Source organism: Aythya ferina (genome assembly GCF_964211825.1).
Source record: "Aythya ferina genome assembly, chromosome: 3".
Classification (NCBI taxonomy): domain Eukaryota; kingdom Metazoa; phylum Chordata; class Aves; order Anseriformes; family Anatidae; genus Aythya; species Aythya ferina.
The window spans coordinates 51,832,216-51,849,429 of NC_140298.1; the positions used below are offsets into that span (position 1 = coordinate 51,832,216).

At 48.3% G+C, this 17,214-nt stretch overlaps 1 protein-coding gene across 1 annotated transcript in view; it reads left to right on the forward strand.

The window, feature by feature from the left end:
* The first annotated feature begins 1,494 nt into the window (after positions 1 to 1,494).
* PPP1R14C (protein phosphatase 1 regulatory inhibitor subunit 14C) overlaps positions 1,495 to 17,214 on the forward strand; it is a 51,695-nt gene continuing 35,975 nt past the window's right edge. The window contains exon 1 of the mRNA XM_084512424.1: positions 1,495 to 1,984. Within this exon, the coding sequence (XP_084368550.1) occupies positions 1,706 to 1,984 (279 nt within the window). The 5' untranslated portion in view covers positions 1,495 to 1,705. The remainder of the gene's footprint in view (positions 1,985 to 17,214) is intronic.

Genomic DNA, 17,214 nt, shown 5'->3' on the forward strand with positions numbered 1-17,214 from the left:
CCTATAGTGAATTCCAGCAGCTGAGAACAAAGTCGGTCCATAAAGATGAAAGTGTTTCTGCTCTGAAGAGGAAAGTTTCGAGTTCTGTGGTTCAGAACCTCAGGACCAGGCTTCCAAGATGACACGCAGCGGCGAAGGCCCAAATTACAGGCCACTCCAAACACACAAGCTTAAAAGGCAGCCGCTCCCCTCTTTCAAAAAGTCCTCTGCATCGTTTTGGTTTCTCTAAGCACAAGCTGTTGAAAATGGTGTTTTCTTACTGTGTTTACCCAAGCCCAGATTTATAAAAGCCAGGCAGCACCACGCAGCCGCAGCTGAAGTCTGGGTTTGCCTGGGTCATGGCAGAGGACAGGGCAGACGCCCCGCACCGAGTCAGACCTGTGGGATGTGGCACTCGCTCAAGCTCTGCCTGCAGCCCAAGCTCCAAGCATCATCTGATGCCCAGCTGTGGTTGCTCAGTATCGCTGAAAATCATGTGGTGCTTAAATACACATAAGGAGCTTAACTTTATATGCTTTGCTTTGAAGAACTGGCTTTTTTTTCAGATGACAATCTGAAAGCTATTGTAGCATTTAAGCCCAATAATAGTATTTTATCTCTTGATCATATTAGATTATGATCCCTTTAGCAGCACAAGCTGGGTTTCACCTAAGCAACCTGATGAGGCTCAGATGCCTCACGCTAGCCTCGTGCTCAGTGGTGCTGCCCAATGCAGAGAGCTGAAGAGGCTGAAACACGGCAGGTAGCATGTGGGCACGCTGAGTGGCAACAGGGATCTGGCTGCAGCAGAAGTGGTGGTCATGGCTGTGATCCCCTTCGCCTCTGACCCAAGACATCCTCCCTGTGCTGGTGCAGGGCCTGGAGGACTCAGTCCTGTGAGGAGCGGCTGAGGGAGCTGGGGGTGTTTGGTCTGGGGAAGAGGAGGCTCAGGGCAAACCTCATTGCTCTCTGCAGCTACCTGAAGGGAAGGCGTGGGGAGCTGGGGGTCGGCCTCTTCTCGCAGTGATAGGACCAGAGGGAATGGCCTCCAGTTGCAACCAGGGGAGGTTCAGGTTGGCAATGAGGAGACATTTCTGCTCAGAAGGAGCAGCCAGGCACTGGGACGGGTTGCCCAGGGAGGTGGTGGCGTCACCGTCCCTGGGGGTGCTCAAGGAGAGGCTGGACGTGGTGCTTGGGGACATGGTCAGTGGGGACACTGGTGGTAGGGGTGGTTGGACCGGATGATTTTGGAGGGCTTGTCCAGCCTTAGCGATTCTGTGTGTGGTCAGCAGGGCAGGATGTGCTCCCCATGGCCCTGCCCCAGCTGTGGGGCAGCGGCTGCCCCCATGGCTGCTGCCCCCGTCACAGGGAAGCCTCTTCGCTAACGGAGCCGGGCGGGCCCCGCCAACCCTCCCCTCCCCTCAGCGGCGGCGGCGCTGTCCCCGCCCCGGTGTGGCACATCCCTCCCTCCCTGCCTCCCTTTTTCCCTCCCTCCCTCCTTCCCTCCTTCCCTCCCTCCCCGCGGCGGGGCCGGCCGAGGCTCCGCGCCATGCCCGCCTTTAAACGGCAGGTGCGGGGGAGAGGGGCAGACGCGCCACCGGCGGCGGCCCGGCGGTAGCGGCTGGGGCTGGGACTGGGACTGGGACTGTGCTGTGTGGGGCTGTACTGGGCTGTACTGGGCTGTACTGGGCTGTGCTGGGCTGTGCTGTGCTCTGCGGAGCGGAGCATGTCGGTGGCGACCGGGGGCAGCGAGGCGGCGGCGGGCGGCGGCGGCGGGGGCCGCGTCTTCTTCCAGAGCCCCCGCGGTGGCGGCGGCGGCGGCGGAGGAGGAGGAGGCGGCGGCGGCTCCTCGCGGGAGGAGGCGGCGGTGGCGGCGGCGCAGGTCCAGCAGCGGCGGCAGCAGCAGGGGAAGGTGACGGTGAAGTACGACCGCAAGGAGCTGCGCAAGCGGCTGGTGCTGGAGGAGTGGATCGTGGAGCAGCTGGGGCAGCTCTACGGCTGCGAGGTGCGGGGCGACCCGGGCTGGGGGTGCCGGGGGCTGGAGGACGGTGTGCGGGGGGGATCGGGGCTGGTGCCTGGTGCTTCGCCTTGGCACAGCTCTGCCAGCAGCATAACCTTGTGGTACCCCTGGTTTGCTGCTGTGAAGGGTCCAGGTGCTCAGCCCGCACCGAGGGTCTCGCCCGGCTGTGCCACCCGCCTTGGCTCAATGAAGCCACTGGGAGCTGGGCTGGGTGGCAGCTCCCACATCCCTGGAGCCCACGGCTCGCCCTGCTACACCACACCAGGATGGGCTCGGCAGGGCCCCAGGTGTGCTCGGGGAGCCCGAGGTATGCAGGACTCGGTGCACGTACCCCAAACTGATGCCCGGAGGCAGCCCCTTGTCTCTCAGAAGCAGCTCAGCAGCAGGTCTGCCAGAAATGGACTGTCCCTCACCAGAAATGCGCACGTGACGAGGGAAAGCCTCCTGAACTATTCGTGCCTGTGAACTAAGGGAGGGAAGGGTGCTGGTGGGTTAAAAATAAGCAGCTGCCGCTCTCCGCCTTGGCGCCTCTGCAGCCGCCTGCTTCATGAGGCCGTGTAACCTGTAGGCTGAGAGGATTTCTTTGGGGCCAGCAGTGCTTCAGTCGGTCTGCATGAGCTGATGGATTTGTGTTTGCATGAAGCGATAACGTGGTCAGTAGCTGGCTTGCTGCACCTACTGCCGCTGCTTGACTCACGCTGCTGTAACCCCGGGGCCTGTTTGGGCAATGTGTTGTGTGCTTTTGACACATAGGTGGAGTTGTTCTTTACGCAAAAAAAAACGTGTCGTACGTGGGACTAAACCAAGGTCTGAAGGAGTTATTGCTGCTCTTAACAGTGTTCAAATAACTGGCTTGGTGCGTGGAAACACTTGAGGAATAAATCTTATAGTCTTATCATAGGTGCCACCAATGACTGAAACAGAAGGAGGTCTGCATTAGGAGAGGGGCTCTCCGTTGAGATGGGGACTGTATATGGCTGCATAAAATAGGGCTGGTTTTTCTTTGATGGTTTGCTTTCTCAGATGTCTTTTAGTAGAAAAAAATGGTTTGAGACAACAGGTGAAAGCGTTTTTAGCTTTGAAGGTTGAGGGCAAAATGTGTAGGTCGTCGGCTCTTTGCTGCTGTGCTGGGACTCCGTCCAGTCTCACACCGATGGCAGCAGTGAAAAGGTCAAGTAATTAACGTGCTATCAACATCAGGCTGAAGATGCATGATGTGTGTAGCCAATAAAGATGACAGCAATTTGATGTAAGATGCTTTGCTTGAATCTGCCTGAAAGACTTCTAGGCTTACAGATGCAGCTCTTGTGCTGAAACAAAATCTCCTAGGCAGCGTTGGTAACTTTGTCCATCGGCAGGCGGGGGGCAGTGTGGGGACTGCTCGCTTCAACCTCTGTAGGTCTACCATGACTTCCTTGATGTGGTGACATTTAAGTTCTGAAACAGCCTCAGATCTGCTGGAATGTCAGAAATAGCCTGAAATTTCTAAGCCTGAAAGAGCTAACCGGTGTTAGCTTCTTCTAAAGAGCAATGCACACCGTTCCTGGGAAGAACCGAAATAAGAGAGCAGAGCACTCTTGCAGTGCCATATGCTGAAAGGCTGCATAAAGACCTGGGTGTCTCTTTGTAGGACTGAGTACATGTAGTGCCTACCCACTTTTTTCCATGTAAATAATGTTTTCTGCTGAATTATGCCAAGATCTATCAGTAAGTGGACACCTACAGAAAGACTGCCTTTATTCAAAGCTAGACATGTATTCGTAGCCTCTCAAGTACCTGCAAGTTAAGTCAGCTATGTGCTCGTGAGTATGTCTTGGCTCGGTGACAAGGTTTAAGAGATGAGGTCTGGAAGTAAGGAGACAGGTTTGCTTTTCAGGTTCTTTTCCAAGTGAATTTTGGTTTTACCTGTACAGGTTTTAGTTTCAAAAATTAGATGCCAAATTGGGTAATGGAGCTGGGGGAATGTAGTTTAGAAAGAGCTCTTTGAGACTGGTGTTGATGCTGACCACACATACATCATCCAACGATCAGCTTTAGAAAGGCTGCTTCTTCATGAAGCGGAGTTTAGGGATAAAGACCAACCGGAGTGGTGAAGGATTCCCATGGCAGTAAACTTCAGTGGGACCAGAGACTCGTAAGCAGGGTTCATTTGGCACCAGAATCCGTCAGGCTGATGTACTAAGGATGAGTGCTTCAGGTGAGCATCAGTCTGGCTGTTTGCTCATGGAGCTGCTGTCATTAAAAAATGAAGTTTTATAACCTGTTCACTTTGGTTTGTATGAATGCTAAAACTGAGGATGCAGTCTCAAATTAGGGCATTGAAAATGCAGTGCCTTAATCACAGGACTTGAACTGACTTCAGCATTGATCTTTACTACATGTCTGGTTTCTAAAAATAGTTTCTCTAAGGATGCTTCATGTTTTGGCCTAAACTCATTATTGGTTAAGAATTGCTACATAACACTGCACAACACAACTTGCATCACTGCTATTAATGATTTGTAACTTGTGTGTCAGAATCTAAGTGATGACAGCCCGGTTCTCCAGGTATAGGATCCGCAGTGTACGCTCCTACAGAACTAGTACAACTTTATATATGGAAAAAGCTGCTGTATTTGACCCCAGAAACCATTCTGCTTTTCAAGTACATCACTGTGCTCAGGTGTACTGCCTACCCCTGAGTACAGCATTTGCTGTAGGTGGCAGAATGCTGATGGAATAAGAGCACAGAGGACAGACATATGGACTTTACACAGCATTAATAAACAGCGAAGAAAGATTTTGCTGTGCTATGGGTTCGTTCCATGTAGAGGCATGGATGGTCAAATGGAACGAGCCCTTAGATTTTGGACTCTAAAAGTTGGAGGTAAACTTTTTTCTTCTAATATGAGCTGTTGCTGAGCATAGTTGAGATAATCCACTATTTTATGAGAGTGTGTCTAATCACGTACGGATATCAGTGCTTGGGATATGATCTTGGTTTAGAAGCAGCAGGGAGATTACATTCAAGCTTATGCCTTCTCTGTTGCAGGGCAATATACACTTATTGTGGGATTCTATGTTTAAAAATCCAACACACAAGCAAAAACAACTGGAAGAGCTGCCCACAAAAGCCCCTCAAGCATTTGATTTCAGAGCACGGAGCTGTGCCAGACCCAGGGTTGTGCCAAACTGAGGATTGTTGTCACACAGGGTTCTCTTCCCCTGGTACGTGGGGACTGCAAGGACAGGAGTGGCATAAAGCCCTGTGTTGGGTAAGGGATTTCATGTTGGCAGGGCCAGTCATTGCCGCTGTTTGTTTAAAAAAAAGGATATTGGTGGGGAATGGGAGGGAAGGGAGCCCTTAAGTCTGTTCCAGCACAGGCTGATCTCCCTTCCCCTGGGTGCTGTGTGGATGAGCACCCTCTTTGGCTGTTTTCCTGGAGCCGCTGGGATGTGCTAGCAGCAGCAGCTTGTGCCTAGCGGAGCATCGGGGGGAGTCTGTCGGTCTGTAGGCACTTGAGTTCGAACTGCTCGGTGCTAGACGGGAGGAAACTAGAGGAAGGCACTTATCTAGGCTGAAGAGCCGGATCGCGAAAGCAGAAACTTCCTGGCCCTCCCTCTCCCCTCCTGCCACCCAAATGTTTTGGCTGCGGTGGTAGGGCTGGTGGCAGGCTGTGAAAGGTGGCGTGAGGGCGGCAGGGAAGGTGTGCAGTCTGCTTCCTGCCAGGCTTCCCGGGAAGGATGGACTGGTGCAAGAGGGGCACGAATCACTTAACCATGACCTCCGAAGAAATGAACTGCCTTGACTCTTTTCCAAGATGTATTTTCGGTACTGAATCCATTTGCAGATGGATGTAGGAGCAGTGCTGCATATGCAGAATGACTGGATGCTCTACAGGGTACCCCAGGCAAGTTTTGTGAGCTGATGGACTCAGCTGCAGCTGCTTCTTCCCCAGCCACTTGGGCCTGTATTCATGTGCTCACCGCCCTTCTGCACAGCGTGGACCACCACCTCCAGCCCATCCTGCCGGCGTGCCCGCGGGTCCCGTGTAGCTGAGGAGTTGCCATGGCTACTGGCGATCTGTTTCGCTCCGGATTGGAAGAACATTGAGTACAAGGGCCAAATGCTTTATTTTTATTTTATTTTTCCCCCAAACACACCATTATTTCCAAAACAGCCTGCTTAGTATGCTGCCGAGGCTGCCCTTCAGTAATGTGGACCTGATGGTATGACCAGGTACAACTTATTCTTCAGGCTACTGTGAGATAACGTTTGAAGTTTATTATTCATTTCTCACAAAGGTGTTTGTAAGGAAATCAACTGAATAAAACACCACGGCAACAAACTCACTGACTGTCTGACTCTTTGAATAGACTTCCTCTGACTTGGACAAAGACCTCACAAATGGTAATTGTGTGTGAACTCGTTTCGAAATGGATCCGAAGTGGAAAGAGACTGAGAGAGGTCTGAGAATTAGAGAATTAGAGCCGTTCTGTAAAAAGAAGCTTGTCAGTAGCAAGTGCAGTAAAGGATTTCTTTCTTCAGGAAAACGAGTATGACAGTCTAGGTGCATTGGAGTATACGTAGAGGCTCATCAAATTGCCTGACTGTTTCTGGATGTATTTGAGTTGTTTCATTTGGATGCTTATTTCTGATGCCAGATCTCCGCGGTATGAACCTCGCAGCACTCTCCTGAGGGCAGGGATGCTGCTCAACAACCAGAGCAGGTCGAAGGGTTGCTATCATCAGAGACCTCCAAAGGATATGGGCAACACCGGAACAGCAAAGGCTTCTCCAATCATGTAGCAACCACGGAAAGGTATTTGCAGAGTCCCAAGGGTACAAAACAGAAAGCTCAAAATGGCCTATAAAATGCTTGCAGCTGTAAAACAACCCTCGTAAAATGCATGCTGCTGCTTTCAGGAAGAAGGAATGGGCTTGAGTACCTGTGAGGGTGCCGAGCACCTGCTGGCACTGAGGCCAGAGCCTTTTGTCTCTAAATGTGCAGCTTAAGCTCTGCGTTGAGGTTCTGAAGACCCTAATCTAGAAGGAAATGTGCCGCCATTCAGCTACCTTCCTCCTTTTTAAATGCAAAATTTTTGCTACATCCCGAGGAGTCCAGGAAAATTATTTTTTCAAACCACTTGAGCTTTGTATGGCCTGAGTGTCGTAGCTCATTGTTTTATATTCAGTAGCAGCAATATTTTCGACTTGTAATTTAGAAGCTTTACAGCGTAAATCTTAATCTTCCACCAGCTATTCCATATCAAGCCTTGTCCTTTCCCTCTCTGTTCAGGACTGAACTGGTCTCTTTGCTGAAGGGGTAGGTGTGGTGGTTTTATGACGAAGCAAAGAAATAATTGATTGCTTACATCACCTTTCATAATTGCACTTCTTAAAAACAGTATCTGCCAACCGTTGTGGCTACAGCCTCTTCTGCCTCCAGGCAAAGTGCTTTACATACACTCGGTGCCTGATTATCCGTGGTAACTGGGGTGGGGACTGGGAAGGGGTGGAGAACATGGAAAAACTGGATTTAAAAATAAAATAAAAAGGTAAACTCCGCTACAAATAACGCAGCGAACAAACAGCTGAAGCGGGGAGGGGGCGGGTCCTTTCTCTACTTTTTTCTCCCGCTCGGGTTCATCACATGCTTTTGCTTTTGGACTTGAGTCTACCCTGGATGTGCCTGTACTTGCAGCACAAACTACAGCATGGATGATCTGTCCCCAGATAGCTGGGAGCTGGTTACTTCGAGCTTTGCTGCACTGCTTCATACCCCTGTGCTCTGGCAGGGCAGGAAGGAAGAGGCTCTCCCCCATTATTCTCAGAGCTTTGCATGTTTAGAGCGAATCTAAATTGCTATAAAACCAAGTGCCTGAAACAAAAATAGCTCTGTTTAAGTGAGAAAGATTCGTCTTTCATGGCACGTCTACCTCCTGTTAAAAGGCATAGTGAATATTTCGAAGGAGGTGTCGGATCTAAATAAAAAGATGTTCTACTTGACGTAGATCTTAACTGTTGCAGTACTTCTGCAATTAGGGCTGTCGCCTGCCTTAACTAATTTGCTGTTGATCCACACATTCTTGTAGCTCTCCCTTTAGATTAGGTGGTTTCCATCCACTTGAAAAGGCACTGTACCTGTCCCCATATCCAACCAAGAAAACCCTGGGCAGTTTTGTAGTGCATGCTACTATATATGGTCTGCGTGAAGCAGTTCTCCAGGACTACAGCAAATGCTCGTGAAAAAATAGGCTATCGCATCTCTAACCTGATTCAGCCTGAGTTATGGTCACCTTGTCTCTTGTCACCACAGGTGATAAAGCAGCAGCAACATCATCAATCCATTCTCCCAGCAGCCTTGCGTCTTGCCTGCAGTATAAGAAGTCTGAGTTCTCATTTTTCCCTTCTCTTTTTATTTTCCTTCCTTCTGTCTAACTCCAGAAAGTTCTGTTTGACAGCACAAATTGAGTAGGTTAGACATGGCCATCCATCTATGTCACCGCAGCGTTTGGCTGCCTGTCATAAAACATTGGCAGTTTCTTTTGCTGCCCCCCAGCGTGACACACGGAATTATCTGAGTCAAGATTTCCAGAAGTTATTAATGTTGGAGAAGGGGGGGGGGAGAAGGATAAAATCTTAATTTTATGCAGTCTGTACAGCAGCAGTATGACTGTATTTCAAAGGTAGAATAAATTTAGCGTGTTAAAGATCTTGGAACGAAGAACGGTTTGGGCAGAGGTGCACACTGAAACAAATCAAATCTCCTTTGAAGTGATAAGTGTTTAATTCTGAGGCTCACATTTGAATAGCAGAACTGTTACCTTGTTTTTCCCCCGAAGGAGCATGGTATCTGTTCTAGGAACCAGTTCAACACAGTATCTTAAGCTGTTTTCAAGGAACACACAGATCACAGCCCCAGAAGGCATCTTGTATCTTTTTAATATAGGTGATATTTATCAGCAGTGCAGATCTAGTAGATCTGAACCTAGAGAAAAATTATGTGTACTATATATCTGTAATTATTAGAACGTTGATAGCTTAATTAATTCCATGTATAATATGGAAGTGGAGCAAATCTAGCACAAAAGCACTCATTGGAAGAGATGTAATGGCAAGTGTGTAAGTGGCTGGCTTGTGCGGTGGGAGCTAGGCTACAGGTGACATGACTTTTGGATGGAGAACACCTTTCTGAGTGTGGTGCTAACAACAGGGTCACACACTTCAGTCCCGTGTGTTGGACTTGATAAATAAAAATGATGGCACAGCGAATGCCTAATGAAAAACCTCGTATCAGACTGTCTTAATAGGATTACTTTCTAGAACACAGAATTGAGAAGGATCTCCTAGAGTCTGCTTTTTCATTTATAGATAAGCTCTTCTTTGCATTTGATACCATTTTGTAACGGAGCAACTCAGTTATATGATGTTTCTTTCCAGATTACTTCATAAATTCATAAGTATACCTGTCAGGCACTAAGGTTTTTTCACTTCTGTCATAAATTATAGAAGGCCATAGACAGAAGACTTGTGCTTGCTTGGCATCTTCTTGTCTGGATTCTCACTCAGGGGCAAAGTTTAAATGCACTTTATCATGTCCTTACTCTGAGCATCATGAGGGTCAAGTGATGATTGCAGGAGAGGGGCAGAAGTATTGAGGCAGTGACTGCTGTAGATCACTTACTACCTTACGACAGAACCTGCCTCTTGACGAGATGTCTGCAGACTGCAGGAGAAATGTGCTCACTAATATTTCATAGAGTTAATTTAGCAATACTTGGAAAATATATGATGGTAACCGCTCAAGATCCTACCTTCAGCATGTGAATGATGCCTTCTTTAAAATATATATATGAATCGACTCTAGCATGATTTGTTCTTCTTCAGGTGAGTGATTATAACAGTTTGACACATCTACTTCAAGAACAGGGAATTCCTTGAGCTTTTGTGACTGGCTGCTTTACGTTTTGAAGGATAATACCCCAAACACATATTGCAATTTATGTCAGAAAAGAGCTCCAGATGTTCTGGAATAAACTCTTGGTTCTTAGTTTTGTTGTGCTGCTGGTAATTGTACTGTTTTAGTACACCTCAGCCCTTACTCAGCTGTCCCTGCAGTACGAGTTTAAACCTTTAGCTAGACACACTAGTAGTTGACTTGCTTGTAGGTATCCACCTGTTGTGTGCTGGTCAAGACCAAACGGAGGAGATTTTCTGTGGTGTCTTGAAGTAATTCTGACCACCAAGTACACCAAGATGAGGAAGCAAGGCCAATCCTCGTCTTTGTCATCTGGAGGCTGCCTTGTCTCAGGCTGCCTGCAGTGGAGGCCTCTAGGACCACTTCTATGAAAGAAAACACCTCAGTGACCTCCCTCCTTTGCCTCCTTTTCAGTAGGTCTCTGAACACTTCTTTCTGGTAATTTCTTTCAGTTCCTGCTAGATTTCCACTTGAAACGTTTATGTCACGACTACTATTTTAGCTCTTACTCTGAGTTAGTAGTTTGCGTGTAGCAAGCAGTAGTTTGAACGCAGCAAGTAGAAGAAGGCAGGGCCAGGTGCCAAAATACATTTTTGGGAACTGGCAGGCAGAAGGAACAGCGGGATCACACGGTGGACCCACACAGTCTTTGGCTCCCTTCTCCTGGGGTTTGTTGTCCCGGGCGGGCTAGTCGCAGCAGATTATTCCACTCCCTGGATCTGAAGCAGTTTAACAAATTCATTTTAAAGATTCCTCAGGCGGTGCTCTATCTTTGGCAGTCTGGGGACTTGCCCGGGGAGCTAACCGATGTCTCTGGCCCCTGGGGAAGAGGAGTGCCGGCTTTGGAGCGTGTTACAACTCCTGCTGATGCCTCTTGATGCTGGTGGACCCGGGCCAAAACGCATCAACTGCAAGGCCTGGCTCATCTTCTGCTCAAAATTAGTGTCTGGGGGGAGGCAGAGGGAGGCCTAGGAGCCATCACCGTGCAGAGGACACCGCTCTGCCCAGCCACCACTTGGAGGGATACGGAAAGCTCTCCAGGTCTCTTGCCAGCTGAATTTCTGACAGGATTGCGTTGCTCCTGGATTCTGTGGAATGTGAGAGCACTTGTTTTGGTTCTACTCGATACAACTTTTTTCCCCCACAGAAGACAGGCTTCTTGTCTACCATGTCAAATCTGGCATGACCTAATCCTTCTGACCGAAGAAATACTGGCGCTGAGAAACCGTCTGTTATTCTGACCAATAAGGCTTTAATTGACTGGTCAGACAAAAATGTGGTGAGGAGACCATGACTGTGTCTGATGCTCGATGTACCCATCCTGTGTGACTGATGGTGGAAGACAATTTATGCACAACTTCTCGGCGCAGAGAAAATGAGTTCTGGAAACTAACAGATGGTTTCTGCAAGGCCGCTGAAGCTGAGGTGAGGAGGGCTATTTAGAGGCCTCATTATCTCACATGCTCTCCCCTTGTGTTCTCTCAAGTGTCCTGATGGAGTAATTAATCCCTGAAGTGCCCCAAGAGGTAAACCTGCTTAATTGCACTGCTGTTTAGCCTAAATTCCCAGAGCGCAAAAGACCTGGTGTTGATCCTATTTGGCTGAAATTTTTTTCTTAAACTCTCTTCCTTGGGTCTTTTTCACCTCCACTCTTAGAAGAAAGCAGTCAGTCTGTCAGATTTGATCTAGGGTGGTCCTAGGTTGTCAGGGGTCATGCAGGGAGAGCTTGACACCACTGTGGTCTGTCTGAAGGAGAAAACTGCTGATGAATCTCAGGGCTCCTCTGAAGTGCTAGGTTGATGGTTATGAACCTCAGCTAGCTCTGTACGAGTTTTATTTCCTTCTGAAAGGGAAACAGATGGAAATGCAGGGATGAGGTGTGTAACCTTTAATTGCAGAAAATGCCCTGCATGTTCCTCCTGCGTTGTCTAGCTGTGGAGCTCAGAGCACATTCCAGCTTTGCTTCCATGTAGCACAGCTTGCCCTCACGAGCACTTTTCGTTCCTAGATGAGAAGTCCTCTCTCCAGTTCCTCTGGTTCACCCTTACCTTGTGTGTGGTGCACCAACACAGTATGGGTTTGGCTGGCTTCTCTCTGTCGTGTTCTTCCCATATGCAGAGTTGTGTACAAATTGCAGGGAGGAATCAACTGGGCTCCCACTATTCTGTGGTGGTGACAGACCCGCTGCTGCGGATCAGGCAGTGGTGGGGATGTCCTGTGATGGCTGTGGGGAGAATCATCCCACCTGTGTAATGCCCAAAGTACCACCATTTAGAAAGCTCCCGATGGCTTAACTTACTGCACAGCCTGCCCAAGGGTGACTGTGTAACAGTGATTTAGAGTACGACATGTATTTGCTAATACCAAACTATTTCTGCCTTGTGCGAAAGTGGATGAGGACAAAAAACATGACACGTCCTCCATATCTGCTCTGGAGTGTTTTGTTTAAGAGAAGTGACAACCATGCATAGACTTAGCATGTCCTATTTTTATATCAAGAATACAAGGCATTTGCTTTGGAGACAGCGCTTGATTTTCAACAAATGTTTCACTGAGATTGGATCCGTGTCATGGGTATGGTTAGAAAGTGCTGAACGCTTCTCTTACTCTTCTCAGTGTAGTTTGTGATCAATGCCTCTTCGTCATTTGGCAATTTCACACTTTAGTGGTTCCTTTAGACTTCTGTAGAGATACACAAATTAGACAAGAATTCCTTAACCAGTGTGTTATGGATATTTTTGGGTAAGTTGAAGTTGTTTTGACAGTTCAGTTATGAAAACAGTGAAATACCAATGTTAGTACTCAAGAAGCCTAAATGAAGTCTAAACCTTACCGTGACTGGATGTCAGCTCCTTCTCAGTGCTTACTAATGACGCTGCAGTTGCAGAATGCAAGATTCTTCATTTTCCCTGCATAATGAGCGGAGGTTTATTTATTTTTATTTTTTAAACTTATGCCTGAATGGAATTCTTGATGTACTGTGTTGTTACAGGAAGTTCTTCTGGGGGAAGCAAAAAAGTATTTTGGCATCCTAAAATCTTTTTCTTACGATCACATCTTCTCACCAATTTATTTTATTTGGTGTTATGATAGAGAAGATAGAGAGCTACAGCTGTCGTAACAGAGGATTGACTTTTATTATCAGTTATGAGCACCATGAGTTGTAGAGTTTCCAAAATTCAGAATCTTATGGCATTTGGTCTTGTATTTCTTGTGGTGCTTGTTTCCCATAATTTAGTAGCAATGGCATGAAGCCCAGGTAACTTGCTGCTCCACCTTGTGTCTTGCCCACACCTCCACCTGCTGGCTGCATCCCCGCTTTTACTGCCTGTGGCTCTTAGGGTAATTTACCCACTTAAATGCATACCACAAGGGCATATCTCCTGCCTTGAGAACTGCTCTAAAATTTAAGTGCATGAGAGAATGGAGTGGTTGGGAACTCTTGGGACCCCTTGTCCTAGAAAGTGCAGAGGCTGCAGTTGTTGATAGGGCTGTGAGAAGACAGAGAATTTCGCACCTTTCCTCCACTTATTTCTCCACTGCAGTGTCAGCAAGTTCTGCTCAGTCCTAAACGCCACATATTTTACTAGGAGAGAGCAAATACTCCTCTCTCCTCTAAAGCTTGCTTTTGTCCATCTGTGTGGTAGGCAGTAGATGGGTATCCACTGTCCCTGAGCCAACTGTTGGCTTATCAGGACCAGGCAGGTAGGCACTGGAGAAGCAAAGGAGAAAATGGAAAGTTGGGTGGGCCTGGAGAGGCAAAAGTAAGGTAGAGATGGTGGAATGAGAATAGCGAGTCTTTGGCAGGCTGCCTGCCCTTCTCTGTTTTGCCATGTTATTTCTTTTCCCTAGTGAGCACATTGGGTTTAAGTATGTGGGTAGATGTTCCCTTGCCTGAGCTCTGCTGGCTTGCTTCTGGCAGCAGCTAGGGTCAGTAGGAGGTGCCAATTTGATACAAGTAAGCAATTTTTCAGTAAGTTATTTTTCTTCCTGTTCCCCCAAGCCCCTGATCCACCTCGTCCCCTTCTATCTTTCTCTTCTCTGTTAGGCTTTAAAGACGCAATGCTCACACTGTAGGTATAGTGGAAGAGGGAACATCTGAAGTTAGGAACTGTAGGGACAATGAGATTGACAGTGCTTCTGTTTTAAGTTGGCTTATCTGGCTCTAGAGGCTGCTTTTGGGACAAGTGGGTACTGTAATTTTGTATTTTAAGAAAACTTCTTTTGAATAAAGTTCAAAGCAATGCCAATATTGAGGAATCTGCAGTAACACTGGGAACAGATTAAGGGAGAAATACTACAATCACTACCAACAGCTGCTGGCCTTCCTACAAATAAATGAGGATATCTGTACATTTAACTCTGAGGTGTGATGTGCCCAAATGCTTTTAAAGTATTTAGTTTTAGTAACTTTTTTGTTCAGGGGGTCTGGGCAAGTGTCTTTAGGGACACTTGTGCAGTTGCCAACGTGCTCGAAGCCTACCACTAGTGGGTGAAATGGTCTTCTCAGACTTTTCTGGACTGACAGATGTTGAGCGAGATAAATTGTTGATGGCATTTCATGGAACAGCAAATGCAGGGTCCAAATGTCTAAGGTACAAGCTGTAGTAGAAACAGAATAATAGACAGTTACAAGCTGTTTTTCTGCACCCCGTGCCTCTGAGAGGAATGTTACGAGGCAAATTTTTTAATAGAAGCAATTTTCCACTCGCTGAGCCCATCTTAACACTTGTTTAATTTTAGTACTCCAGCTATGCTAGAAATAGTTAGTGTTAGAAAGTGGTGGTCTTTTAACGTTAGGCTCAAAGTGACCTGTTCACCATCACGTTACAGCATCTGCTTCTGCTCCAGACTATCACCATTTTCTCATCCTTTGATATTTTTTTTAACCTTTATGAGAAGGCAAAACCTGAACTATACATGCAATTACTTCCGCAGTGCTGAACAGAGATGTGCTTCTGAAGCGCTGACTGTCTGGCTATGCCTTGAAAAAGCAGATATTTTTTTTCCCCCTTCTGATTTTCACTGCTGCATTGTTAGGCATAAAAGCAGTGAGGCTAGAGTATGTCTGACTGTCCTCCTCCAACACTGGCTTGTCTTTGATGGCGACTCCAGCCCCTCGGATTGTTTCTTTTAGCACTCATCTGCCTTTCTGCTTCTCTGCTTTGCCAGTGGTCGGTTAGCAAATTGATGTCAGGAAGGTTAGATTAAAACCTAGGCTGGGGATTTCTTCCCTCAAAAGACAAGGTACACAGAGGAGGCAAGGCAGGGGAAGCCATCCATGCGTGAAGGCAGGCTGGCTGGCAGAGGAGCTGAGCACAGCGGCTGCCTTACAGCTGCTCTGCTGCTGCAGGAGCGGGGGCTTTGCTTGCTCTCAGGTACGGGGAAGCGAAGCAGAGCATGTGTGCATGTGTTGTATGAGGGGAATTCATGTATGCAAAGACATGCCCACTTGGCATCGCTCCAGCTTAGCGTTTGAGATGCTGCTGGAAATGAGAAATAGAGTGAAAGCTGGAGGAAAAGGAGCGCGAGCTCTTCTCTCACGAATTAAAGCCTTCTCCGCTCACATCTTGTATTGCTCAGCGCAGAGCAGCAGCGATGCTGAAGCTGACTCCTGGCCAAAGTGTGGCCCTGGAGCAGCAGGCCTGCCTGGCGGGCTGGTTGGTGACAAATGAAGGAAAACCTGTGCGCCCGTGGAGAAAGCAGAAAGGTTGACAGCAGTCCCATGGTGCTGGCTGGGAGGCGTTTCTGGAGCTTGCCTCTGCGGCTGACTGCGAATACAATACTCGGTGAGACATCTTCCTTTTCCCTTCCTGTGCTGTACAGCAGAGCCGTGATGCTGCTGCAGGGCTTGAGCAGCCCTGGGCCTTGTTGCAGGTTCCCAAATGTGCGGGTCTGGCACCCGTACCATGCATGCTGGGCTGAAGCCAGGCCAGGACGTGGGCCTGCGGTGGGGCCGGGCTGTGGGGAGCTGGAGCCTGGCCCTGATGTGGCCTCGCTGGTGCTGGGGCTGGTGGCCCTGGGCTGATGTGGGGTCCTGGGGGCAAGCAGGGACAGGCAGGGCTGGCGGTCCCCTCAGGGCGCTGCACTGAGGTTGGTTTGGCTCCTGGGGCTGGCTTGCCTGTGAGCATGGTGTGCTTTGGGATATATTCTTATGAAAGGCTTTTAGTTCTGGGTGTTTTTTAAGGCTGTCGGGGTCAAGTGTCAGAAGTTCGGCCTTGTGGGGAGATCTCTTGGTCTGGAAGAGGCTTTGATGTGTGGGTGCATGATGCTGGGTTTCAGAGGTACAGCTGTTGTGCCACAGCCAGAGCAGCCACCCCACCCCAAGGGAAAGGTGCGTGTCGCACCACTCATTTGCTTTCTGTGGCAAGACTCATTTCTGACGTGCATTTGTACAGCCATGAAACCCGTTTAAATGTCCATTTCTGGAACAATATTTCTTCTCTTAATTTTTGCGTATTGCAGCAGCTTGGTATGCCGAAAGATTCGGCTTGCGACAGGCTGACAGCACCAAGGGTGAAACAGGCAAACCCCAGGGCCCGGCAGCGCCATGTGGAGGCGAGCTGCGTGGCCCTGCCTGACATGGGAGCCCTGACGGCAGTCCTGCAAGGGGCTGAGTGCTGGGCAGAGGTGTGAAAGAGTAAAGATGGGAAGAGCCCGAGTGCTGATTGGGATCCAGCATTCTCCCAGAAGTCAGCCATACAGCTCCCTCCTACCTCATGGTCATGGGAGTGCAGTGACAGACAAGCACAGAAGAAGGGAGTACAGAAACGTCTGACTCCTCCAGTTGCATCTTCCTCTTCTACAGTGCACAAACAGACCTGCAGATTTCTGCAGAGATTCATATAGGTGAGGAAAAAAGAATTAAACTGGTTGGATAGTACTTTCTTTGCAGCTGTGTAAGCCAGCCTTGGCTGCTGCTGTGTTAATGGTGCCTTAAAGAAAACTATCAGCATGCTAATGGCAGCTCTGAAAACAGAAACTTACCCTGCACCATCCCATTCATCTCCAAAGAGATGGGCATTTCCAGTCCTAATGATCCATTTAACTGCCAGTATTAAACACACATCTCAAGAAAAATTATATGCAATTAAACAGGAAGAAGCCTGTTAATGTAACATCATGGCTGTGTGACTGAGGACAGTCAAGCAACTTCAAGACAGATTCTAAAACTGAGGTTAGCTTTAGTTCGGCTCTTATTCACAGTATTTTATTATTCCCAGGTAAATATTTGCATTGCATTAGTTCTAAAGT